The sequence below is a fragment of the Acanthamoeba castellanii genome (genome assembly GCF_000313135.1).
Source record: "Acanthamoeba castellanii str. Neff unplaced genomic scaffold scf7180000084776, whole genome shotgun sequence".
Classification (NCBI taxonomy): domain Eukaryota; phylum Discosea; order Longamoebia; family Acanthamoebidae; genus Acanthamoeba; species Acanthamoeba castellanii.
The window spans coordinates 252105-277501 of NW_004457586.1; the positions used below are offsets into that span (position 1 = coordinate 252105).

Here is a 25397-nt window from a genome sequence, read left to right on the forward strand (position 1 = left end):
TTGCACAGAAGTTTCGGTCCAGTTGCTGTCGACTTCTGCCTTGGTAACCGCACGTTAAGAAGGCGGACGACGTGGCCGTGTGAGTCTCCGGAGCCCCCCTTGTCATTAGGCGAATGCCTGGCCTCAATTCGTCGCCTGCCAATGGGCGCCGTGGCTGAGCAATGAAACCAAGAGCGGCACCGGGGAAGCAGCCAAGAGACCAAAGGCACCAGTTGTTCTCGCCCTGCACGTTTGGAGGAAAAAATACAGCAGAACGCGGAGGAGTGAAAGAGAGTTGCCACACATCCACAACCAACCAACTCACCTGGTAAGGGTCGACCCTCTCTTTTTTCGCTCTTCCTTTCGTGAAGCCCCTTCGCCTCCTCGTGCTTCTTCTGGTTGGCCCGCAGCCACTTTAGTTTTTGCGTTGTCGCTCTTCGTGCATCATCACATCACTCTCATCGTCTTTTGTTCTCCTTCGTTCTTCTTCGCTCTTTGCGGTGTTCCCCATCATCCAAACCCCCTTCAGATCGGAAGACTTGATAGTATCGGTTAGATCAACAACAACAACAACAACAACATGTTGGAGTACAAGATTGTCGTTCTGGGAAGCGGTGGCGTTGGCAAATCGGCTTTGACCGTTCAGTTCGTCCAGGGCATCTTCGTCGAGCAGTACAACAACAACTCCACTTTTTGCTGCCTTCTTGAGCCAAGTTCTCACTTTTCATCATCATTGGCGTTCACCAGTACGATCCCACCATCGAAGATTCCTACCGTAAGCAGGTGGAAGTCGATGGACAGCAGTGCATGCTCGAGATCCTCGATACTGCAGGAACTGAGCAGTTCACCGGTAACGCCCCCCCCACAATCCCTTGATCCAATCCAACTTCTCTCTTTGCGTTCTTTCTTTACTCATTAGTCCCCCCCTTGCACAGCTATGAGGGATTTGTACATGAAGAACGGCCAGGGCTTCGTGTTGGTGTACTCCATCATCGCCCCCTCGACCTTCAACGATTTGCCCGACCTCAGGGAACAGATTCTGCGCGTGAAGGACATGGACGACGTACCGATGGTGCTCGTCGGCAACAAGTGCGATCTGACGGACCAGCGCGCCATCTCGACCGAGCAGGGCGACTCGCTGGCCAAGAAGTTCAACTGCGTCTTCCTCGAATCGTCGGCCAAGACGAAGATCAACGTCGAGCAGATCTTCTTCGACCTCATCCGGCAGATCAACCGCAAGACCGGTTCTGGCGGCAAGGACGCCGGCGGCGGTGGCGGCAAGAAGAAGGGCTGCCTCCTCTTCTAAGAGAGAGGCCTTGTCCTCTCTCTCCTGGCCACCATATTCGTCATCGCGCCTCCTCTGAATGTAGATAGAATGCAAGCACTGCTTCCGACCTCTCCCGCGATCGCGACCGCTATCGGATGCGACGACGATTATACCATATCACCATCAAGGGGGACTCACCTTAGCCCCCTCTTCACATCTCACGTATCTCATGTACTCGTTAATCCCAAAAAATAAAAACGAAAAATAACAAACGAAAAATAACAAAATTCTTGGCCACGAGCGCGCAGAGTGCAGAGAAGATGAAAAGGCGCTTGGTGGTTGGCGTGACAGGCTTCATGGGGTCTGGTAAAGGTTCACTGCCCCCCCCCCATTCGCGTGGGCTTTTGGCCAGTGGAGTAGCACTGACCCCCCACCTAGACACCTTTGCAAACTACCTGACGCGCTCCCAGGGCTTCACCCACATCTCCTTGAGCGACCACCTGCGGGAAGAAGTGCGCAGACGACACGAAGCACCGTCCATCGAGCTACTGCGCACTGTGTGTACCCCCTCAAACTCGCAGCCACAGCCGCACATGCACTCACCGCACTGTGTGCCAGGTGGGGAATGAGCTGCGCGAAGCACACGGTTCTGGCGTGTTGGGCAAGATGGCGTGCAGCAAGATGGCACACGACAAGGCAGCAAAGAAGTATGTTGTCACGTCTATCCGCCACCCAGCCGAAGTCGACGAGCTGCGCCGAGGTTGCGAAGGCGCATTCTGTCTCGTGTTCCTGGACGCTCCCGCCCGCGTGCGGTTTGAAAGGTAGGTACCCCCCTGACGTCTCCCGTCGTGCTTGGGTGAATGTGAACACATTGTTTCACGCGACATCACTGCGCCATCTGCTCCGTCGCCTTTGTCAGGGTCAAAGCCAGGGCTCGCGAAGGCGACATGGGCGGGTTTGAGGAGTTCGTGGCGGCGGAGAACGCCCAGCTCTCTTCCGCCAATCCAGCTAGCCAGCAACTCCTCGGTTGTAAAGAGATCGCCGACGGTACGCGCCCCCCGAAGCGCACCAACTCGCCACGAATGCCCCGAGGCTCACCTGTGCCGCCTTTGTCGTTCTTTCATCAGTCGTGCTGGTAAACGACGCAGCCACGGAGGCCGAGTTTGAACAGTACCGATTCCCTCACCTTCTCCTTCCTCTTCAGCGCTTGCTCACAAACCTACTCACCTCACCCATGGCACCAGTACGATTGCAGAATGGCTGGCTCGGTGGACCAGGGAGAGTGGATCATGATTGTCTCCGTCGGAGAAATAAAAATAAAAGGATAAAATCAACCAACAGGTGCTTTCTTTTTTTCTCTGTTTTTGACCCTTTTTCTCCTGCTTTTGTTGTTCTCTCCACAACGGAACCCATGAATAAGATGTGGCACCTGCACGGGCGGCCTTGCGCCACCTGTCAGGCGCGCCATGTGTCGTGCGATCGCGGACGGCCATGCAGCCGCTGCGTGGAGGCGGGCGAGGGCCACAGGTGCACCGACCCCCCACAGCGCCCTCGCAAGCGGGGCCGCCCCTCGTCCACCCCGGTCCGTGACGAGGCAGCCTCCCCCCTCCTACTCCTACTCCATCCCCTTCGCTGCCTCTGCAACCACGACTGCTGCGGCGATGCCCGTCGGCGGCGTTCTCCTGCCCAGCCCACTCGGGCCTCTACGCCCCGCCAAGATGGCGCGTCAGCTCCCTGCAGAGTCTCCCCTCTCCCCTGCCGGTACGCTTTTGGTTGTTGAACAATAATATTATTAATAGTATTTAAACATATAAATCAAATTCTTAATATTATGTTAACAATATTAATATTTATTCCCTAATATAACAAATTTATTTGTGTAGGCAGCGTGAGTGGGGCGCAGCAACCACCGCTCTTGCCACACCCGCGGCCGCCACAGCAGGAGGAGGCCGGCGGCATGGGCAGCCGCGGCCAGATCTCTGAGGAGAGCGCGATGCTGCGCGACGTCCTGCGAGAGCTGCGCGAGCTGCGTGGCATGTGCGCCGGCCTCGGGCGCCAGATGAGCGACATGCAAGAGCGACAGACGGCGATGGAGCGCCAGATGGAGCGCCTTGCCTCCTCCTCCTCCTCCTCCTCCATCACCAGCAGTCCTCCCGACTCTTCCCCTTCCTCCTCGGCCCAGTCATCGCCTCCGTCTTCGTCATCGTCGTCGTCGTCTGCGCCCTTCGCCGCTTCGTTGTCGGTCTCGTCGCGTGCGCTCGCGTCCTACGGCAGCTCCTGCCGCGGGCCGGCTGGCACGACCGCGGGCAGCTTCCTCGCCGAGCCGGAGAGCTCGTGGGCGCCGCCGGTGCGGCCGGGCCACCTCAACTTCCCCAAGTACGTGCTCAGCTCGCAGTTCAAGTCGACCCTCGCCGGCTTCATGTCGATGATGAATCACACCTGCCAAGCCCCCGACACGCCCAGCTCGCCGCGCATGCAGGCGCCCACCACATCGCTCCTGCCGGCCAGCGTGAGTCAGCAGCCGTCGGTCGACCTCACGCAAACCACGCTCGTGGCCATCCTGCCGTCGGGCAACCTGCTGGGCAGCTTCGACAAGCCGTGGATGATCGAGCGCATGGCGTCGGCGGCAGAGGCCTACCTGCCCAAGCACGACTTCCCCCTGCCCGGCTACGACAAGTTCTTCAAGAACCAGCGCAAGCCCCTCCTCGTCGCCGCCGACGACCAGTTCCGCAAGCTCCTCCACTACTCCTGGGTAACTTACTCACCATCTCACCACGCGTCCTTCAGGTTTGCGCCGGTGTTGACGTGGGTTGTGTTTCGTGCGTGTCGTGTCGTGTCGTGTCGTGTCGTGTCGTGTCGTGTCGTGTCGTGTCGTGTCGTGTCGTGTCGTGTCGTGTCGTGTCGTGTCGTGTCGTGTCGTGTGTTGTGTGTGCGATTTCCGAAAACAGGAGGAGCTGCGTGAGATCAATACGTTCCGACTGTACCCGACGTACCTGCACGACACGCTGGGGCAGTGGTTCCAAGAGTGGGACAGGCTGGGTCCGGAGCGGGTGAGCCCTGTGTATGTGGTGACCTGCCCCATGATCGATCGCAACGGCAGGGTTCTGCACACCCTCAGCCGATCGCAGGCCTTCTACGACGACCGCGGCGAGTACTCCTGGAGCGTTTCGGTCATCGACAACTGGCAGTACAGCGATGACCCCGCGGCACAATCGCCAGCCTCCGCCGAAGATGAAGCAGACGCGACAGCCCACCAACCTCAGCGCCAAACCCACCAAGCACAGCAGCCACAACATCCATCTGTCACGCATCCGGCTGCCCTGCCGTCGCAGCTCAGCCTGGATGTCAGCCAACTGCAGTTCGATGAGTACCAGACGCCGCCCGTACTCGACGAGCTCCTGGACGGCATCTACTCCCAGTTCCTCCACGACGACATCTCCTGACCATGTCCTCCCCATTGTACATATCATCACTTCCTCATCAGTCACCATCACCACTGGTCCTGCACGCGTACATTTCTCTCTATTTTTTTCTTCTTCTCTTTTTATTTCTTTGCGACTTCTGGCTTCAGCTCTACTTGGGTGGGTGTGTGGCGGGCGACGAGGAGGAAGGGGCGGGACGGGGGAGGCGGAGGTGAGGAGGAGGTGGAGGAAGGTGAGGTTGGTGATGAGGAGCGGGAAGAAGAGGAAGGTGTAGGTTAGGGTCGAGTATTCCATGAAGTGCGCCAGCACGCGCAGGCAGGTCGCGACGAAGGACTCCTCGAGCACCCGCGACAGCAGGAACATGAGGCCCCACGGCGAGAAGACCAACACGATCGGCAGCTGCAGCACGTTCATCAGCCGCGACGCCGACGGTGTGATGAGCGCGTAGACCGGGCTCAGCACGATCGCCGCTACATGAGAAACAGAGCAAGATCATTGATTGAGACTCAATCATGTGTGGTGTGGTGGCGTGGCGCGGTAAGTGGGCAAGCAGCAATCAAGGTACCGATCACGCAGAAGCTGAAGTTGAGCACAGAGCAGTTGGCGAGGAAGAGGAGGGTGGTGCTCAACGCGACGCCAGCGCCCGCGGTCCAGTCCCTTCGTTCTTCTGAGGTGGTAGCAGCAACGGGGCGATCAGACGGGACCAGGGAGCCGGGACTGGGTGAGACATGAGGGTACTAGCGGAGGCGCCGAGGGTGTAGGTGGGGAGGTAGGGTCGCAGGGCTTTTTCTAGAGCGGGCAGCAGCACGAAGAGCCAGATCGCGATGACCAGCGCCGTGAGGCCGAACCAGGCGAACAGCAACTGGTCGGTTCCCACCCCAACGTGTCAGCGCCACACCACCCCGTCGGTCCACCCTCATCAAAGCAAAGCAACGCAAAGAGAAAGGGGGATGGGAGGTTTACATGTTCGTAGAGGTCGATGAAGTGGCGGAGAACGAAGGGCAGGTAGAAGATGATGATGCACGCCGCGACGATAACGGTGAAGCGCGCCAGATCGAAGGCCCACGGACCCTTGGCAGCCGCGAACGAGTACAGGAGGTACACCGACTGCGGCCCAATTTCAAGTGTCACCATCAGACGTTTGGGTTCGCCTTGTCGTGTACACGCAAAGCGGATCAGGGTACCTTGATGATGAGAGGGCAAAGGAGGAGCCACAGCGACGCGGTGTAGTAGCCGATGGGGACGTAGATGTCGACGTCGAGCAGGAGGTAGAAGTAGAACGACTGGTGCAGGCGCTCAATCAATCCATTGATCGAACGCACCGTGCCTTCCAGCGTTCTGTTTTGGGGGGGAGGGGGATCAGGCAATCAACCACCTCTCACTCTCCTGACTGACTCGGGGAAATAGTACCTTCCGAGCGCGTTGACGGCGGTCACGTCTTCTCTCTTGACCGCGTCCTCTTGGCCCAGCGCTTGCAGGGTGATGCAGTCGATGCGGTGTCTGGTGTGTGGCCGAGGCTGAGTCAGCCTGCGCCCTTACCAAGCGAAGACAGAGAAGAGAGGAGATGTGTGGTGGGAGAGGGGGGGAGGCGTGCGTACGCGGTGAAGGCGGCGTGGTCGCCCGATCCGGTACCCATCGAAAGGGAGATGATGAAGTTGAGGAGATTAAGACGATCGCTGCCGATCGGCACGTCCTGCGTGAGCGCGGTCGGGAGCTTGGCCACGAGGGTGTGGGCATAGTCCTGCACCCAACAGGCAACTCCCTTACGTAAGTTTACGCGCCAGTCCAACGCGGCAAGCGCGGGAGGAAATTCTGGTGGGTGGCGAGAGAGAGAGAGAGAGAATGGACGCACGCTGGGCATGTGGATCTGGCAAGCGGAGCGGCGCGCGTTGCGGACGGCCGTGTTGATGAGATCCAGATTAGGCAGCTGGCCGTTGGTTCCCTCTGCGGATGGGGTCGACACGGTGTGCGTGTGAGTGTCGCCCATTGCAATGCAATGTTGGGGGGAGGGGGGCGCCACTGACATACCGGCCAGGAGAGTGAGCTCGCTCGGGCGAGTCGTACGGATGTCGAGATTGACCGCAGCGATGATGGTCCCCGCGCGTTGGAATCCGAATTGCGTCCATTGGCTCAACTTGTCCGCAACTGGGGTTGAGAGGGAGGGGGGCCAACGTCGCAGAGTTAGCGCTGACACAACGAGACAGGACGAAGTGGGAGAGGCGGTACTCTTGGTGGTGCTGTTGACGTGGTCGAGGCAGGAGACAAACGGCTCGGTGGAGTGGTAGCTGTTGAGCCACGCCTTGATGCCCTCGTCCCGGTGTCGCCCGTCGGTGAACACGGCCACGAACTCCTTGTCTCGCCACGCGCGACCTACAACGGGGAAAGGGCGCCCCACAAGGAGGTCATACCTCGCCCGCAGGAGTAGCCAGAGCGTGGTGGGGCGCACGTACTTTCGAAGAGCTTCATAAGTCCCAGGAGGACTGGCGGGCCGGTCAAGATTTGCTCGCGGCCTGGTGACCGGTGGTTGAGCAGGGAAGGATTAGGGGGCGGCAGCCCACGAGAGAGAGCTTGAGCTCACTGTGGTGCGTGAAACCAAAGAGAAAGAGGAGGAAAGCACGCACTGGGCTCGGTGTCGTAGCGCGAACTCAGCACGAGCGATTCAGTGCCGTCGCCCCGAGGAGAGGAGAGAACAGCGTAGACGTTGTAGCCCACGTCGTCGCTCGCCACTTGCCGGTCTGCGTCGCCCGACACGCGAACCAAAACGATCAGCCCACCATCACCACATACTCGATCTGCAGCTCGAGAGTGTGGGCGTACCGGTCTCGCTGGGGTAGAGGCGAGGTCGGTAGCATTGCACGTACACCTTGCAGCCGATGGCCGTCAGCTGCTTGCCCAGCCACACGGCTGTCCGCCTGGCCAGGGAGAGAACGACCATCAGCCAAGCAGGAAAGCTACCTCCTAAGGGAGCACGATCGTACCTGCTGGCTTCCTGGGGTGGTACGTTGTCCTTGGCGAGCTTGGACAGGAAGGACTGGTAGCCGGTGTTGTAGGCGTAGATGCCGCGAGCTTCCTCCGACCCGAACTGGGTGTCGGCGTGTGTAGGCAAGAGTGCGTTCTCGGAGAGGTAGGTCCTAGTCGTGGTGGTGTCAGTCACCCTACGCCTTGCTCACGACCAGGGAGGGCTAGAAAGAGAGCACCTGTCGGCGACCTTCATGGGGTAGAACCAAAACGACGCCACGCCGCATCCAAAGGCACCCAGCCTTGGCGCACAGCAAGGGCGAGTGAGTGCACAGGAAATGGCGGTACGCCAAGATTTTAGATTTAATGCACAATAAAATCAATTGAAAATGGAGAATCAACAAGCGAGGGCGAGGAGGGTGCACCCAATAACAATGCATAGTAGTTTCGTGAGTATGCCGCACGCTCTGCCCCATCTCGAGACCCCACGCTGCTCCATCTTGCCGCACCACTCACCGCGGCTAGGTTTGTTTGTCGACTATTTTTGCGTTGCACGAACCCACAAGAAGAGACAGACGCAGTAAGACGAGGCTAAGTCTAAAATGATCTATTTCCCTTTGCTTTACAACACCTTCTGCTCTCTCCACTCTGTCTCTCTCTCTTCGTCTCTCTGCTTACACCTTCAAGCAATACAAGGAAAAATGAATAAGGAATACAAGTTTGTGTGTGTTGGCGGGTGGCATCGTCCCGCCCCCATCCCCGGCCCTGTTCGTCGAGCTCGATGAGGCCGACCCCAGGCGGTGCGTTCGCTCTTCGCCGAAGGCCAAGCGCTCTCGCCGAGATCGAGGCTCCCCTTCCGCTCGCTCTCTCCTCTCCTCTCCTCAATGTCTCTCTTCTCTCTTCTCTCGGTCGGTGGTCGGTCGTGGTAGTGGTGGTAGTGGATGGGCGCCGCGGCTCAGGCTGGTTAGGTGAGCTCGTCGAGGTTGAGCTGGCCGAGGCATCGCTTGAACTCCTCGGTCTCCTTGCCCTGCTCCACGGTGTGGACGACCTTGGTCGCGTTCTCGAAGTGCTGCACTCGGCGCACGGTGCGCTCGGCCACCTCGACGAACCGCTCGTTGCACTGGGCGCCGACCCAGATGAAGAACTCCTCGGGGGACTGGAGGATGTAGCAGCTGGGCGAGGGCGCGGAGGACTCCTCGAGCTCGGCCAGGTTCTCCTTACGGGCGAGCTTGGCGACGACGAAGTCAGGGTCGTGTCGGGTGTGGGTGACCACCTGGTAGAGCCGGGTCCCTCGGTCGGCGCCGCCGCGCGCCAGGCTGAGTCGCTTGGCGAGCTCAAGCAGCTGGCAGATGAAGCCGGTGTTGGGACTGGAGACGCCACGCCGCTCCTTGACGTACATGTGCGTCCGCTCGAAGCCCCAGCCGTGCTTCCACATGAGGTAGCCGATCATCATCGCCGACGAGCGCGAGACGCCCTGCTGGCAGTGGACGAGGATCTTCCCGTTCGAGGTAATTACATTGTCCATCCACTCGATGATGTCGTAGAGCATGCACGTGATGTCCTCCCGCACGCCGTCCAGGAGGTAGAGGGTTCGGTAGGTGAAGTCGTTGGGGTGGTAGATGGGGCAGATCGAGCCGGCGCAGTTGAGGATGTGCGTGACGCCCTGCTGCTTCAGCATGGCCTTGTCCTGCGACACAGTCTGGCTCCCGAGGTAGAGCTGGTCGGTGATCTTCGAGCAGATGCTGTCGTACTTGGTCAGCTTGTCCTGCCGCTGGTTCGCCTCGGCCTTGGTGAAGGTGTCGCTGTCGCTGCTCTGCTCCTTCTCCTGGAGGGCCTGCAGGTCCTGCAGGTTGAAGCCGCTGATCGGGATCGCCTGCATGGGACCCGACTTGCTCATCCCCTCCGTCTTGATCGGCGGCAGCTTGAGCTTCCCCTTCCCGAGCAGCTTCTTCGGGCTCGGCGGCGCGACCGACGGCGACGGTATCGTGAGCGAGGTCGACTTGGTGATTGTTCGGGTCGTCTTGCCGGACGAAGAAGATGAAGATGAGGAGGAGGAGGAGGAGGAGGACGGGCTGTCGACCGTAAGGAGGGCCACCCCGTCGGTGATACCTGAGCCCACGGCCGATGTCGGTTGTGGCGAGTCCAGATCCTGTATGGCGGTGTGGATGATGGCGTCGAGTGAGTCGGCGGACAGGGAGCGGCCACGGCCGTGTCCCGACGGGGAGGTCGGTGGCGGCGCCTGGAAGAGGTCCTTGACTCGCGGAAGGGAGAGCTTCGGAACACTTCCGTTGCATCCGCTGTCCGTGCACGGGTTCTCGCCGGCCTCGCCGCCGGCAGCGCTCTTCCGTGTGAGCCGGCGCCTCTTGAGCAGTTGATGGTAGAGGTGGTGTTGTCGCGAGTACGGCCTCTCTTCGTCTTCCTCGCTTCCGCCGTCGGTGTTGCCCTCGTCCTCGCTGTCGACGTCGTCGTAGTCCTCGTCGGCGTGGCGGTGTGTGCAGAGCCGGCGGGCTCCATCGTCGCTCTCGCCCGGCGTAGATGTTGACGTCGTGTTGGGCAGGCGGAGCAGAAGGTTGTTGTGGGTGGTGAACATGGACGAGAGCGGCACCTTGTCCTCCCCTCCGAAGAGCTGCTGCAGCGCCTTCTTGCCGTCTTTCTTCAACGCCTTCTCGAGCTCGAAGCTCTTGGTGAGGGCGAGCGCCTGCGCGTAACGCGTCGAGTCCTTCCCGCGCCACACGTACAGGCTGTAGGCCAGCGGTTGGGTCTCGCCTTCCTCGCTCCCGTCGAGCTATTCCCGGTAACGGCGTCGCCGGCTTCGCCATTATCGTCATCTTGTGATGTCGACGATCCCCCCTCCAGATCGGCCGACGATGAGGTCGACGTGATGAAAGCCTCTTCGAGGCAGGCCGCAAGTCCGCGCGGCGTGAAGGCCTCCACCGACGAGGCGAGGAGGGATTCGATCGTCGCCCTGCTCGATTCGCCACCGCCGCCGCCGAGAGTCGCCGGCTCGCTGGAGTTGAGGCCTCCATTCGCGATTTTGATGGGGCGCGACGCGGCGACGTTTTCCGAGTAGATGTGGAGGGCCAGATACACCTGGTTCTTGTCGAAGGAGGAGAAGGACTCGTTGATACAGACCGCTTCGTTGTGCACCGCTTGGGGATCGTCCTCGGAGGTGAAGAACCTCCAGACGTGAAGCGAGCTGTTGTAGGAGCCCGCCTTCCTGCAGCCACCTCCTCCTCCCTCATCGCCATTCGCATCGCTGCCTTCTGTTCGGTGCCCATTCATCCCATCTCCCTTCATAACGGCGGCAAGAGGAACAGGCCTCCTCTCGATCGCGATTCGGTTGCCCATTCTTCCTGCTGATATTCCAGCCGTCTAGCTCCTCGTCTCTCGCCGAGGCCTTGAAGAGGAAAATGCGAGAATTAGGACGAGGTATAATTACAACTTCTGAAAGGAAACCATTGGCGCTAGCGAGGAGAGAGGGAGAAAGGAGAGTTGTGGGCGGGACGGGATCGACAACAGACAAACAGAATAGTTCGTGCTTACCTCTTGTTCTCGTGGTTCTTTGATGGTCGTCACTCTCTTTCCGTTTTCCTCAATTCGCCTTTCCCATTGAGGTACTTCTATCTTCAAAGGGGGTGACGGCGTCGATGGATCCTCTAATTTGCACACCTTTCCACTTGCTTCCTTTCTCGAGGTCTCTCTCTTTCTCTCTCCCTCCTCACTCGTTAATCGGAATCCACGCACCACCGCTCTTTGTGGTTTTGTTCGGTCTGACTTGCCCCCCTACTTCTGTTGCCCAAAGCGCGTGCCGGTCTTTTTTTCTGCTGTTGGCGAGGACCACCTTCCGACCAACGAATTCAAACCTGACGCGGCGAACCGGCATTTTGCCTGGTGTTCGCGACATGAAATTGCCAGGCATCGTGGTTGTTAGGTTTCGCGGCCGGGAAATTTCACGATGGAATGGTGGAAATGCGGTTTCCTCGAACAAATTGGATGTTTGTAGCTTTGACAAACATCTCAAGATTAATTGGAAGAAGATCTCGAGCTGCACATCATGAAGCGCACGTTCGCTGACCACAGCGCGGCAGATGAGGCGGCAGCTGAAGGGAAGAAGTCTCAACAGGACGCGGGCATAGATGAACGAGCAGGACGTGGTCGCCCGAAGGCTGCCGCCGCACAGAAGTCGGCCAAGCGGCTGCGCACGGTGTCTCTGCTCTCACTGGAGCCTTTCGCCTTCTTCGTGCGGGCGCCGCCAGTGGCCTATGCCCAGCACTACTGTCAACTTGCGGACCACATGGAGGGGCTTATCAACGACGACTTTGCCGTCGGCGAGCGCCCCTTTGCTGCAGCTATGCACTGCCCCGACGATGGGGCGGGTCCTACTATGGTGCCCTGGTTCGCCGCGGAGGGTGGGGCCACCTGGCTCGATGGCGATTCCAAGCTCTTCTTTCGTGAGCAGTGGAAGGACATCGAGGCTGTCGTCAACGACGCGCACCAGACTCAAGTAACCCGCCAGCCCCCACGCGTGTTGTATCGTTCTTGTGGTTCGTATTGCTGAACTGTGGTGGTGCAGGACGGCTGGCGGAAGCTGACACTCGCGGACAAGATACTGGGACTCTACGACACCGAAGCGTGGAAGAGTACCCAACACCAGGCACGCCTACACCCAGCGCTCATATGCATGGCGGCACTTGAATACCCCCACCTGCTTACGTTCGTGTGGCGCGTGGCCTGTGTGTCTGCGCAGACCGACTACATGCCGTTTGAGCGGGAGGTGTGGTGGGTCAAAACGGCGCGGGGTTGGTTCTCGAGTGACAACAGCTCCTCCTACAAGGGTTATTTGCGCATTGCCACTTCTGCGCTCATTCTCGAGCTCTGGTTCGCACTTTCTTCTTGTAAGGTCCTCTCCCGCTCCTGCTCAGTGCTCACACTCGCCCGTGCCATTGGTTTGCGTGCAGGTACCGCTTCGTGTGGGCGGGGCACACCTACCGTGTGTATCGAGACATCCAGCACCGAAGGAAGGAAGCCGCACACAGCGGGGACAGCCACGAGTCGGGGCCACACGACGAATCCGAAGCGATGGTCGAAGAAAAAGACACCAAAAACGAATACGACAGCGAGGAAGTGGTCGATTCTCAGACCTTGCACTCCATGGCACATGGCGACGACGACGGCGAAGACGACGAAGAAGAGGAGGGGACCAGGGCAAACGAAGAAATCGACCTCGTTCCGGCTCGCAGACGCGCACGCACCCGCCGCGGTTCAGCAGAAGACTCGGCCCATGGAACAGCCCCAGATAGCATGCACTCGGACGACAGCGAAAACGAAGACACTGACGAGGCCGAAGAGGTCATGTCGGGCGATGACACCATTGACGGCGGACAAACGATGGAGGCCATCCCATCGGTGGTGAGCGTCTTCTTCGGGCATGCGGCCATCGTCCGTGCGCTAGATGTCGCGGAAAGCCACTATTTCGAGCGACTGGAAGCCGCGGAGCGGATGCAGACCGTCGCTACGCCATCGGCCCCCACCTTCTCTCCCTTTGGGTCGCCTTCCCCTGCCGGCGGGAGCGTCGTTCGCGCTGAACCTCCCGAAGCTCAATTCGTACGTAGCGCCTGGTAAAAATGTGAGCTTACCCGCGTGGGCTTATGTTTGCTCTCTCTCTCTCTCCTCTCTTTGTGCGATTCAGTGGCAGTTCGAGGGAGTCATGGAGGCGTTCGTGGAGCTGGTTGAGAGGAGGAACAGCGATTACAAGATGATCGATCAGCCATCACGTGCAGACATAGCGAGCGACCTCTGTAAATTGTACAGAAAGCGGTTTGTCCCGTTCCTGCACATGCTGGGCATCGAAGTGGCCGGGACCTCGTCCGAGTCGACATCTTCAACTCATGTACATACCTTCCCGAGCTCTTTGCAAAGTTTGTTTACCTCTCTCACTAAGACTTTTCGCCCGGTGACTACTTCAGAGCGACCAGCTCTTCCGCTGGAGGTGGCGACAGGGCATGCCCTCCAGGTTCATTGAGCAGGTACACGCCGTGTAAGCCTTGTATTCGCTCACCAAGACGGTGATAGAGTTAATAATCGTTTTCGCACTATTGCGTGTCAGGTATATGTGACGTGCATGCGGAACATCACCTGCGACGGTACCCTTTCCTGCGGGCGGCACATCCTAGATCTGCTGCCCGAGATCTTTCTGCTCGCCGACTCTCGTTTGGAGGCTGTACTTCCGCAGGTGACCGCCATGACAACCCGCCGCACCCCCTCCCCACAATACCCTCCCCTTTCCTCTGTCTCACTCGCTCTTGCCACTGCGCTGACAGGCGGCCACGAGACTGGAGGAGGTCCTCAAGCACAAGGGCAAGTTCGATGAAGAGGTGAGCTCTCTTGTGGCCATGCTGGACGAGTTGCTCGCCGAGAAGGTATGATCAGGCCTCATCTGTGTGCACGCCGATCTTTCTAGAGACCGATTCCTCATTCCCCTCCGTCTGCAGCAAGCAATCAATCAGAGCCAGCAGCACGCCCAACGCTCACCGACGCATCGCAAGGAGACCATGAAAGAGCTGATTGGACAGCGTGTCGAGCAGCTCAGGGCTAGACGCCTGCAGGAAATCGAGGACACCATCCGCGTCATCGAAGCCGAACTGAACAAACTCACCGGCAGCGCCGACCGCATCTCCCCGTTGCCGTTCAACTCCAAGCAATACCGAAGCGAGCTCTTGGGAGGCGATGGCGACGACGAGGAAGAAGAGCAGTTTTCGCTCAAGCCCAAGAAGCTGAAGAAGCGGCCCGACAAGCTTCCACGCACCAAGGAAACCGAAAACGAATACTCCATGTCCCTCGCCACTGCGTGCCAGATACTACACGCTGCTGGCGTTGACTCCAAGTACGTTCGACGCCTCCCGTTGCTGCTCTTTCTCGTTGAAGGTGCTCATCACTTTGTGCCCGTTAGTACTGTGCTCGTGTTCCTCAGTCCGTCGGATGGCACGTTGCAGTTTGTCGCCTCGTCGCTCTTTGGTGCCCAAAGTACGTTTTCGAAACTCGGCGGTTTGGCTGGCGGTGAAGTGCTGACTCCGCTGTTGTTCGTGCCGCCTCCTTGGCAGGATCGGTGAGCTGCTACAACGTTGCGACTAAAAAGGCGGCGCAAGTGCGAGTTAAAGGTCTGCGCGATCTGAGCTTGACGCACACCCGTCGAGTGGTCGAACAGGTCCTGGCGCGTCTGTGTCCCGAGGTCAAGCGGCGCCGCGGGCGAAGAAAGGCTTGCGAGGCCGGAACTGCGGACATCGAGCACTCGGACGAACAACAACAACACACCGATTGGAACGAGGTGGCGCATCAACTCGAGCGCGAGATCGCTCTGCCTCTCGACCCTCCGACAGCCGAACAAGAAGGCCAACTGCCAGAGATGCTGCACACCCTGCAGGCCAGCACGACAGCCAAGGCGCGGGAACTGGTGATCACCAAGATCACCAAGCACCTTCAGCAGCGCGCTGAGGGCAACCTCTTCTCGTCGATGATCTACAACAAAGCCAGCGTGGACCGCCTCCTTGACCTTTGCCGCGATTTGCTGGAGGACACAGCCGGCTCAACGCTCGTGGGCATGCCAGTATCGTCTCCAACGTCGCTCTTCGTCGCGCTCTCAGCCAGCTCCCTGTGGGACCTGCGCTTCTCCAAGGACAGGCACAAGCGCGAGACCTTTCAGCGCATCATCCACTTGGGCGAGACGCACCCGGCCCGGTACTCCTCCTCCAGAGATCCCTCCCAGGCCGGCACGATCGATGGCGATGGAACGCTGCCTAACATGTGTGAACAGATTCAAGCTGGTGGTGCACAACGCGCTGGACCCTCGTGAGTACCTCCACGACATCCACGGCTTCATTCCCTGGCGACTGGAGGCGAGAGGCAGAGTCTACGAACGCGACTTCGCTCCAACTTGCGGCAGCGGTACGTTTTCCGTAAACAATACTGTGATCATTGCAGAGCGTCGAGCTAGCGCTTCACGAACCGTACCTCATTGAACAACATGACGACAGGAGGCTCTCAGGAGCTGGCACGCATCGATCAGCTCTACCTCGGCACGGTGCAACGGGGGGAGGCACACATCGAGGCCCTCGTCAAAGAGCACTTCACGCCGGGTTTGGTTCGCGACTACTATGTCTTCTATCCCAACTCCCGCGCACCCATCGGTACGCTCACATTCCCCTTACTCACCCTGACTTGACTTGCTTCCCTCACGTCTGTTCGCACGATGTCCATCACAGCACCATTCCATTACGGCTTCCATTCCCTGCAGCTGTTGCCGGGTGTCCGCAACACGAGCCCTGCCCTGCCCGCAAGCTTGGCGCCTGCTGACGAGGGCAAGGGGAAGGAGAAGGCAGAGACCGACAGCATGGAGGAGGGAAGAGGAGACGAATCGCCGCCGGGCGAAGGCCGAGCGTGGCTGTACTACTGCAAGGGCAAGATCGACTACGCCAAGGGCCTTCGTGGAACGGCGGTGCTCGCACTCTGGGAGCGCAAACCCGGGGAGGCGGAGTCGGGCAGCCGCCGACTGTGCGAGCGATCCCTTCGCGAGTGGGTGCAGTCCAAGGGACTCGACGCCGGGCAAGTGGCGCAGCTCCTGGTCGAGAGCCTCCTCGCGGAGAGCGCCGCCGAACCGTGGTGGTCGGCCCTGCTTCGAAGCTACGAGGGCCTCTTCCTGATTAGCGATCACCCGGGGAGGGTCACGGTCATCTGCTCCCCAGCCTACACCGGCGGCCTTCGCTTCTACACGAGCGACCCAGCCAATGCGAGCGCCGCCAGGTAATTGAGTTCTGTTTTTGCCTTCCTAGTTGGCCCATGGGCGTGTGCACCTGGCGCTGACACTGGTGTGCTGATTAACAGCCCGCCGGACGCCCTGAGCGCCCAGGCCCAGAGTTCTTGGGAGATGAACTTCCCCTACCAGCAGACCACCTTGCCTGTCGGTCGTCCGCAGCCCCAGCTCGTGGTGCGGGAGCACCAACAGCCCGCTCAGGTAAGCAGACTGCTTCTTGGTTTGAACCACTACATATGTAGCCAGACAAAAACACTCAACATTCATGTTCTATGGCCGACGTGACAGGGCGGCATGTTCAAGTACGCGATCCTGGGCAACGCGACATTCTGGTCTCTTGGAGGAAACCAGGCCGACGGTCTGGTCGGCCATCTTCGATCAACGGTGGAGGAGCGCATCGAAAGCAGTCCCGACGACTTCGTGGTGGACGCTCAGACCGGACCGCTGGCACGCAGCGCACTCCGGGCCGAGCTGGAGCGTGACACCCTGCAGGCCAAGCAACCGGACCGGCTGATCTCCACCGTCGAGCAGTGGGCCAACAGCAACCGCCTGCTCGCGCTCGACCCTGTCAACCCACAGAGCGAGGACGAAGTCGTGTGCGCCACGCTCATGAACATCAGCCTCGAGGAGCCGGCCAACTGGTGCTATTGGGAAGAGACCCTGGAGCTCCCGCGTGCCGCCGACGGTCGACCACTGCCGCACCCCAACTGGGCCAAGCTCACCTGCCCCGCCTCCGTACCGCGTGCCTACCTCCCTGCCGCCGCACCTTCTGCCACGGGCGATCAGGGGATGGAGCTCGAGACCGCCGCAGCCTACACCACCGTGCTCAACTCGATGGACAAGCCCCTCCTCCACGAAGAACCCCTGTGATCGCACGGCACACAGTTCATAATAATGGCGCTGCACAGAGACGCATCGTGGGCGCTGTGTGCCCTGGCCGGGCGTGACCTCCTTGTTTGGGAAGCTAACGGTCAAGAGGATTGTTGTCGACATAGAAGCGCCAAGTCCGCCCGCAAAGGTGTGGAAGCTGCTCCCCGTTGCTTGGATCACACGCCCAAGGCCTGCTGTGCTTCAACTGAACGAACTGACGTAGAGATCAACAGATACATAATTCTATGGATAGGCAGGAATCCGGGCCTTCGGCGCTATCGACGCCTGCCACCTCGGCCACAGCGGGCGGAAGCGCCCCCTCGAGGCCCTCCCAACCGCCCCCCCGGCGCCTCCCCACACATGCCGCACGGCTCGCCCGCCCCTCAGCAGCAGCAGGGTGGGGGCGGTCGTGGTGGACCCCCGCCCCCTTCGTATCGCGAATACGATGAGCGCAGGCCGCTCAAGCGGGACCTGAGGCGAGAAGAGGAGTACCAGACGATCGATCACGACTACCCGAACGACAACGACTATGAAGACAAGCCCAAGGAGGTGAGCGGCATGCACCGGATCATCTTCATCGTCACCCGGCTCCTCGCCTGGGCTTGTGCGGGCCTCATCATCCTGGTCGGCATCGCCCAGTGGTTCGAGTATCTTTCGATCGATAATCTGCACGTGAGCACCTACGTGGTGGCCTCCTACTTGATCTTCTTCGGTCTGCTCTTCATGATGAGTGAGCTCACCGACTGGGGCCTCCGCACCTACTTCGGCCTCCTCTTCTCTTACACCGGCCGCGGCCTCGCCTACATCTTCGTGGGCAGCCTGTGCTTCGGTACCGCCCTGATTGATCCATATATTTATTTAATTTTTATTTGCTTTAATTCTAACTTTTCTATTTTCCCTCTTTGTGCGCTTCAGGCATGGCGGACGAGAGGTACTGGCCGCTGGGACTGGCAGTGGGCTGCTCCCTGCTGGGCGTGGGCGTCATGCTCATCTTCGTGGGCTGGGCGTTCGCGGGCCTGCCTCCGCTGGAGCCGTTCTGCCACTCCTCCGTGCGTCACGTGGGTGCTGATGAGGAGGACGAGGAGAAGCGCTACCGCAGGGATTACTAGGTTGAGGTAAAGCCTTCCTCTCGTTCCCACCCACACGCATCACCGGCCCGACTTCTCGGACGTGATAGCTGATCATCGCACCCCCTTCCTTCACCCCTCAATCCACCACACAAGCAGAGAAGCAGCGGGAGAGGTGGCGCTTGACTCTTAGAATGTAAAAAACAACAACAACAACAGAAGAACGCTTTCATGCGAGTGCTCCACCACTCACCACACCACACGTGTTTCCCACCTCTCGTTGTCGCTCACTTACGAGGCCGCGTAGTGTAGGCGATGATCGCCAGCGGCAAGGACGAAGACAGTGTAGCTGCTCGTGTGAGTGGGGTCAGTTCTCGCCCTTGCGCGAGGGTGATTGGGGGGGGGTGTTTGAGTTGGTGCTGGTGGCCTGCGGTTGCCGCGAACGAACGTTTTCTGCCACTGCAAACGAGCGACAGCAGAAGTGTCCAGTGCAACATGGAAAGAAAGAGACGCGTTTACATCGTTGGTAAGTCGGCCGTCTTGCCCAGCTCCGTCCTACCACCTCGCCAATTTGCCTCCGTTGTAATCAACAAGATCAATTAATGGATTTTATTTGGGCGATGAATGAATGGTTACAGCCTCCGAGGCGCGCGGACTCAGCAACAAGGCAGCGGCTTACATCATCATTCGCCTCGATGATGGCGTGACCAAGGCCAAGGAGCAGAAGGTCTACAAGTCCAAGGTCATCAAGAAGGAGTCTGACCCCAATTGGAATGACGGCAGCAAAATCTTGTACCCACGCCCTCCCACTTGCCACCCCCCCCCGCCACAATGACAGCTCATGCTGGAAGTTGGCCTTCTGCTGCTGTTGGTGGGCAGTGACGTGAACGAGCAGCACAAGTCGGTGGTGATATCGCTGCACAGCGAGAAGATGCTGTGGGACTCGTCGCTCGGCCAGGTGGTGTTCAAGCTGGACGACGTGAGCGACGGCGTGCCGTTGAACAAGTGGTTCCCGCTGGTGGGCAAGAAGGGCAAGCCGATGGAGGGCGAGCTGCACGTGCAGCTCATGCTCCTCGACGACGACGAGAAGGTGACCGGCGACGAGTTCACGGCGCCCATCCAGTCGTTCATCCGCAAGCGGAAGGTCAGCATCCTCGAGGCCCTGCTGGCCAAGAAGGAGGCTGCCGAGTACATCAGCGTCAAGGACAACGACGGCCTGTACCCGCTCCACGTCGCCGCCCAGCACAACCTGCCGGACATCGTGCGCCTCCTGATCGACAACGGCGCCGACGTCAACAAGAAGGGCGGCAAGGCCGGTCTCACGGCCCTCCACGTCGCCTGCTCCACCTCGTCGGAGAGTGTCGCCGCGCTCCTCGAGGTACAGCATCGATCTTGGCGCACTCGCCCATTCGCGCTCTCACAAGTTTCTCATTATGTGTCGTGTGCGTCGTGTGTCGGCGAGCAGCACAAGGCGAAGGCGTCGGTGGCGGACAAGGAGGGCAACCTGCCCATCCACGTCGCCGCCAAGAACGACCAGCCCAAGTCGCTCGCTCTCCTGCTCGATGCGGGCGCGTCGATCGACGCCCAGAACGCCGAGGGCAACACGCCCCTCCACGTGGCCATCCAGGCCAAGGCCTTCCTGACCCTCAAGCTCCTCGTCGAGAAGGGCGCCAATATCTACGTCAAGAACAAGGCGGGCATGACGTGTGGTGAGGCGGCGGCCGATCTGGACGAGCAGAGCAAGCAGATCTTCATGAAGACAGTGGGCGTGGAGGACTACCAGGAGATCGCCCTGCTGCAGGACTGGACCAACCGCCTGCGCGTCGAGGCCACCGGCCTGAGCTTCGAGTGGCAGCAGAGCCCTCAGATCGCCATCAGCGCCAAGAAGCCGACGCCCGTTCGCATCCTCGTTCATCACCAGAGCGCCGTCGACAACTCGAGCCTCGGCTACGTCATCATCAAGAGCGTGCGTACGTGCCCCCCACCACCTCAACCGTGGCCGTATACGCTCTACTTGTGCTCGAGCTCGTCGCCGACGCTTCTCCCTATTCTTCTGCAGGCGGCGTGCACAAGGAACCCTCGCTGACTGAGCTGCTGGGTCACGGGGGCGCTACTCCCTACGAGGCCGGTATGTTCACTGTCTCGCCTTTGCTGATGTTTGTAATCGCACCGACGCGTCGCCTCACGATAACTGACGGGCCGCGTTGTGTCTCCTGCTCGCTGCTCGATCAGTGATCGACCCGTCGTTCTACACGGTGGTGGTGCCCTACGCCAAGTCCAAGGGCGTGGCCGACCGCATCTCGGTGCTGGTGTTCACCAAGGGCGACGACGAAGTCGAAGTGAAGCAGCTGCGCGAGTGGAAGTACACCCAAGTCGTCAAGGTACACTCACGTGCAGCGCAGTCGTCTGCGTTCCGTGTTTGTGGCCCACCGGCAGGAGACCAATTACTCGTTCGTTCGTTCGTTCATTCATTCTGGCGTGTCTTCCGCAGGGAGAATGGAAGGGCAAGACTGCCGGCGGCTGCCAGAACGAGAAGAAGACCTGGCACAAGAACCCGTTCTTCTCGCTCGTCATCCCCAAGAAGGAGGGCGTGGAGATGTCGATCGTGCTGATGCAGAAGAAGAACGCCATGGAGGAGATTCTGCCCTACCAGACCCTGCCCTACGACTTCTACATCGGGTACTACCTCTACGACGCCGACGTCGAGACCTGCATCGGCCAGGTGCCCAAGTGGAAGAACGCCGTCGAAGGTACCTCATGCTCGTCCTCCACGTCATATCGTCTTCAATGCCCAGCTCATGCCGTGTTCATTATTTTTGTTGATGAAGTGGTGTGCGATTGGACGCTGAACGGAGCGGAGACGAGACAGTACACCATCATCCCGACCACCTTCAAGGCCAAGGAGGAGACCTCGTTCGTCCTCTCCGTCTACTCGGACGAAAAGAAGGTCCTCCTCAAGGACTTTGAGGAGTAGTAGTGGTAGTGATCGAACCGCCGCACTCACCCCCAACCCTCCATTGTACACACACGCAAGCACACGAGGCGCCCCTGGCAAGTGTCATCTACGTACACCGTGACAACGTGGCAATAACATACTTATTTAATTATTTATTCACACGTGTGCGCGTGCGTAGCGTGTGCGCAAGGGGACAGGAAGAAGATGAAGGTATGTACAGAAGAGAGAGAGAAGGAAAGTGCGTGGCCCTCCCTACTAGAGGGCGAGGAGTTGGGGGTGCTTGATGATGAAGCCGATGGCCAAGACGCCCAGGACGATGGCGGCTATGACGGCTCCGACGACGATGCACAGCGTGCACGAGCAGCAGCAGCAGCACCGCGTGCGCGACGGCGTCACCTTGTGTTTGGCGTCGATGAGGCTCCACCGCACCTTGTCCATCATCGACGCTTCGTACTGGTACCCTATCTCCTCGTCTCGCTCTGGTGTCCACGTAGCACAGTCAGTGGTGGCCATATCTATCTTTTGATGGATGGTGGCAAATGTGATGAGAAGGTGCGGTACGCGGCGCGGAGGTGGGAATGAAGCCGAAGAGCTTGGGCTGGGGTTCGTTGGATCGGAGGGAGGCCTTGGTAGGCAGCGGGCCTTTTCGTTTGGAGCCCCACGGGTTGAGGGTGTCCATGCCCCACCCCTGACTCTGGGGTGCAGCAGCTCCTTCTGCATCTGGATCTTCGGCAGCAGCTGCAGCTGCAGCCTCCTTCTGCTTGCGCTGCTCCCGACGCTTTTTGGCCCACGCCAGCGCCTCGTCGCGCTTTCTCCTCCTTTCTTGTTCCTCAGTCTCGGTCGAAGCCCCGCCTGCTCTGAAGTAATCCATCTGTAGTTCTGCTTCTTCTTTGTGGTTTTTTGTTGGCTTCTCTTCGTTGCACCAAAATTTCGATGAAAGGCGGAACGTTTGGTTTGCTGTTGAAAGTGTTTCGAAACTTGGATTTTCTTATTTGTGTGGCGTGTTTGTCGTTTGGTTGGCGATCGTGACCATCGACGCACACATGCATCATGCACACTAACCCAAACGCAGCCTCTCTCATCCCTGGCGCCTCCTCCCCGGCACTCTGTGTAACCAAACAACCTTGTACCACTAGGGCAGGCCTCCTTCACCGATCTTCCTGGTATCGCCACAGCGCACGCGGGAAAAAGCGTTCTTCAACTATTCCCTCTTCTTCCTGTGAAGAACTTCCGTTTTCGCACCACACCACCCACAAGCAGCACAACTCGTAGAGCATGAGAAGGCTGCATGCCAGCAGTGGGGTGAGGACGACGCTGGTCCATCAATCACATCACGGAGGGCGCTGCACGGTGGGGCAGCCAACACGTCTGTCCTCCTACAGCACCCAGCTGCCAAGGGGCGAGGCGTCACGACTACCGCGCATACAGTGGGGTAGGTTGGCCCTGCGCGCTGGCACGGTGGCCACGCTTGGCGGCGCGACTTGGGCGGGCGTGGCAGACACGGATTGGGAGCCGCGATTACTGAGGCAGGCTCGCTGGAATGCCAACGTGGTCATGCGCAACACTCGCGCGCTGTGCACCATGGCCACCATAGCCGCGGACTACAAGTACACCTGGTACGTCCTCTCAAAATCGCCATCTCCTCATTTAATCGGGGGACCAATTTGATGATGACCAACCTTGCTGACCTCCTTTCTCGCTACTGAAGGTGGCGTTATAACGAAGAGACTGATCCCGAGTTGTTCAAAGAAAAGGTACAACGTTGCTGTTGGCGCTGGGTGAGCCGGCGACGCGAAGGCTTATGGGTGCAACGCAGACGGCGGAGGTGCACCAGAGGTCTGCGGATAGGATGCTGTGGCTGTGTTTCCAGAACAAGGGGCTGTACATCAAGGTCGGCCAGTACCTCTCCACCCTTCATCACGCCATTCCCCACGAGTACCTGCAGACCCTCAAGGCACGCCTTCCCTTTGATGCGCATTGCATGGCACTGCTCTGCACTGAGTGCATGGTGCTCACATTCGACGCGCCCCGTTCTCATTCAACAGGTTCTGCAAGACCACGCCCCGACCATGGACTACACGATCGTGCAGAGGATCATTGAAGAGGACCTGGGCGCCAAGCCCGAGCAACTCTTCCGCGAGTTCGACAAGATCCCTCTTGCCGCTGCTTCCCTGGCTCAGGTAGCGCCAACGCCATTCGTGTCATTTGCACAAAAGAAAGTAGAGTGTCGCTGATGAGCGGCTTGGTTGCGTTCACGCGCAGGTCCACCATGCTGTGGCGCACGATGGACGAGAGCTGGCCGTGAAGATACAATATCCGACCTTGCGCGATGAGTTCAGCGGAGACATGTTCACGCATTGGCTGGTCCTCAACATGGCCGACATGCTCTTTGACCGTACGTCGTAGCCCTCTGACACTCGTTTTTCTTTAGTCAACTTAGTGATATCTTTTCCAACAACAACAACAACAACAACAACAACAACAACAACAACAACAACAACAACAACGCAGATTTTGACCTGGCGTGGATGCACGACGAGCTGGAGCAAAACCTTGTCAAGGAGCTGGACTTCGAGAACGAAGCACGGAACTCTGAGCGATGCGCGCACAACTTCAGGTGCCTTTTTCCACATGTCTTTGTCTATGTTGATGATTCACGTGGCCTTGAGGCTGACGCGCCTTCCACGACAGGGGCAAGACAAACATCTACGTGCCCAAGGTCGAGTGGCCGCTCACCACCAAGCGAGTGCTGACGATGGAGTTCATTCACGGGCTCAAAATCAACGACACGAACGGCCTCAAGAAGCAGGGCATCGACGTCAAAGACGCCGCCGGCCTGGCCATTGGTACTTACTCGCCCTTATCTCTATGCTGGACTAATGAAGAGTGAGAGCGTGCTGCTGACTCGCATTTATGCGATTTGCCTGTCTCTCTGGCAGAGGCGCTGGCCGAGCAGATCTACTTGCACGGGTTTGTGCACTGCGACCCGCACCCGGGCAACATATTCGTGAGGTGGGTGGACCACGGCAAGGTCGAACAGGAGCGACATGGTGGCGTGTGGGACGCCCTGCGCAGTTTTGTACAGCTATTTTGGAAGAGGAGCGAGACGAAGTCGAGGGAGCTCCAGGTCGTGCTGCTCGACCACGGACTCTACCGCGAGATGGAAGAGGAGGTCCGCATCAATTACTGCCAGCTGTGGAAGAACCTCATCATTCGCGACGACGACAAGGTCAAAGAGGTACGCTCCTCTCACGCACCACCGACGCCCACCAAGGTATGCAGAAAACTGACCATAATAACTCTCTCTCTCTCTCTCTCAACCGCACAGTATTGTAAAAAGCTGGGCGTTGACGATGACTGGGATATGTTCTCGCTGATCGTGCTGATGCGTCCCTACAACCATTCCACCCTGCCGGGCGTACAAGGTACCCCCCTCCACCCACAATGTCCCTCCCCTTTCGCCCCAGCTCTCCTCAGCTCACACTCCTTCGCCTGGTCACCCTCCCGCAGGCTTGGCACAACTTGACCTCGAGCGGGTGAGAGCCGAGTTTCAGGCCAAGATCAAGGTGATGATGACCCTCATGCGGCAGATGCCCAGGGAGCTACTGCTCGTGTTCCGGTACTCCTCCTCTTTCTTGACACTATCTTCCCCCCACCATCGGCCCGGTCGTGCTCATCAGCGGCCGATCGGTCAACATTCACACGACAGCAACCAAAACTATCTGCGGGCGTTGAACAAGGAGCTGGGCGACCCGGTGAATCGCTTCACGATCATGGCCCGGGTGGCGGTGAAGGGCATCAGCCACGTGCCCGACGCGGTGCACATCCACTCCCCCAACGAGCTGGTGGACACGCAGCTCAGGCAGCTGGACGCGCACGGCCTGCACGAGCAGTGGCTGCTGATCAAGGAGCTCCGCAACAAGGTCTCCTTCGAGCTGCACCTGCAGCTCAACGAGTGGATCTACTGGCTGGCCAAGGTGTGGTTCCTCCTCCTCGGCGTCTCCGTCGAAGACGAGCTCCTCGACAAGGAGTTCTGATCGTCTTCTTGTACAAAGCTAATCAATCAAAACTC

At 59.2% G+C, this 25397-nt stretch overlaps 9 protein-coding genes across 9 annotated transcripts; 6 read left to right on the top strand and 3 right to left on the bottom strand.

Moving 5' to 3' along the window:
• Window positions 1–559: 559 nt before the first annotated feature.
• ACA1_278840 (Rasrelated protein Rap-1, putative) lies at window positions 560–1285 on the top strand (the record flags this gene model as incomplete). The annotated part of the gene is made up of 3 exons (XM_004344606.1): window positions 560–692; window positions 746–829; window positions 915–1285. 3 exons carry the CDS (start codon window positions 560–562, stop codon window positions 1283–1285), a joined length of 588 nt encoding a protein of 195 aa, XP_004344656.1.
• Window positions 1286–1912: 627 nt separating this feature from the next.
• Window positions 1913–4689, top strand: ACA1_278850 (uncharacterized protein; the record flags this gene model as incomplete). The annotated part of the gene is given in 7 exon segments (XM_004344607.1): window positions 1913–2067; window positions 2166–2293; window positions 2374–2416; window positions 2744–2828; window positions 2845–3007; window positions 3130–3998; window positions 4195–4689. The coding sequence occupies 7 exon segments, from the start codon at window positions 1913–1915 to the stop codon at window positions 4687–4689; spliced, it is 1938 nt and encodes a 645-aa protein (XP_004344657.1).
• Window positions 4690–4813: 124 nt separating this feature from the next.
• Window positions 4814–8125, bottom strand: ACA1_278860 (glycosylphosphatidylinositol anchor attachment 1 protein; the record flags this gene model as incomplete). The annotated part of the gene is made up of 17 exons (XM_004344608.1): window positions 4814–4819; window positions 4867–5138; window positions 5234–5335; window positions 5407–5530; window positions 5632–5775; window positions 5853–6006; window positions 6079–6168; window positions 6267–6409; window positions 6521–6612; window positions 6697–6813; window positions 6895–7038; window positions 7119–7178; window positions 7290–7403; window positions 7486–7580; window positions 7647–7799; window positions 7866–7928; window positions 8091–8125. 17 exons carry the CDS (start codon window positions 8123–8125, stop codon window positions 4814–4816), a joined length of 1908 nt encoding a protein of 635 aa, XP_004344658.1.
• A 465-nt stretch (window positions 8126–8590) lies between these two features.
• On the bottom strand, window positions 8591–10974 carry ACA1_278870 (dual specificity phosphatase, catalytic domain containing protein; the record flags this gene model as incomplete). Its single annotated transcript, XM_004344609.1, is given in 2 exon segments — window positions 8591–10411; window positions 10426–10974. The coding sequence occupies 2 exon segments, from the start codon at window positions 10972–10974 to the stop codon at window positions 8591–8593; spliced, it is 2370 nt and encodes a 789-aa protein (XP_004344659.1).
• A 706-nt stretch (window positions 10975–11680) lies between these two features.
• ACA1_278880 (uncharacterized protein) lies at window positions 11681–17302 on the top strand (the record flags this gene model as incomplete). The annotated part of the gene is made up of 15 exons (XM_004344610.1): window positions 11681–12130; window positions 12200–12504; window positions 12585–13200; window positions 13316–13516; window positions 13593–13652; window positions 13733–13846; window positions 13947–14045; window positions 14118–14509; window positions 14576–14649; window positions 14727–15360; window positions 15437–15567; window positions 15657–15809; window positions 15885–16422; window positions 16504–16633; window positions 16721–17302. 15 exons carry the CDS (start codon window positions 11681–11683, stop codon window positions 17300–17302), a joined length of 4479 nt encoding a protein of 1492 aa, XP_004344660.1.
• Window positions 17303–17521: 219 nt separating this feature from the next.
• On the top strand, window positions 17522–18411 carry ACA1_278890 (uncharacterized protein; the record flags this gene model as incomplete). Its single annotated transcript, XM_004344611.1, has 2 exons — window positions 17522–18131; window positions 18218–18411. Coding segments are annotated over 2 exons (804 nt in total), but the record flags the coding sequence as incomplete, so codon positions are not given.
• A 586-nt stretch (window positions 18412–18997) lies between these two features.
• Window positions 18998–21343, top strand: ACA1_278900 (calpain large subunit, domain iii domain containing protein; the record flags this gene model as incomplete). The annotated part of the gene is made up of 7 exons (XM_004344612.1): window positions 18998–19161; window positions 19249–19747; window positions 19835–20339; window positions 20429–20497; window positions 20602–20750; window positions 20861–21119; window positions 21198–21343. 7 exons carry the CDS (start codon window positions 18998–19000, stop codon window positions 21341–21343), a joined length of 1791 nt encoding a protein of 596 aa, XP_004344662.1.
• Window positions 21344–21580: 237 nt separating this feature from the next.
• Window positions 21581–22196, bottom strand: ACA1_278910 (uncharacterized protein; the record flags this gene model as incomplete). Its single annotated transcript, XM_004344613.1, has 2 exons — window positions 21581–21804; window positions 21887–22196. 2 exons carry the CDS (start codon window positions 22194–22196, stop codon window positions 21581–21583), a joined length of 534 nt encoding a protein of 177 aa, XP_004344663.1.
• A 404-nt stretch (window positions 22197–22600) lies between these two features.
• ACA1_278920 (ABC1 domain containing protein) lies at window positions 22601–25362 on the top strand (the record flags this gene model as incomplete). Its single annotated transcript, XM_004344614.1, has 11 exons — window positions 22601–22941; window positions 23034–23079; window positions 23142–23333; window positions 23371–23505; window positions 23588–23720; window positions 23837–23942; window positions 24017–24171; window positions 24265–24563; window positions 24654–24750; window positions 24836–24944; window positions 25035–25362. 11 exons carry the CDS (start codon window positions 22601–22603, stop codon window positions 25360–25362), a joined length of 1941 nt encoding a protein of 646 aa, XP_004344664.1.
• Window positions 25363–25397: the final 35 nt, after the last annotated feature.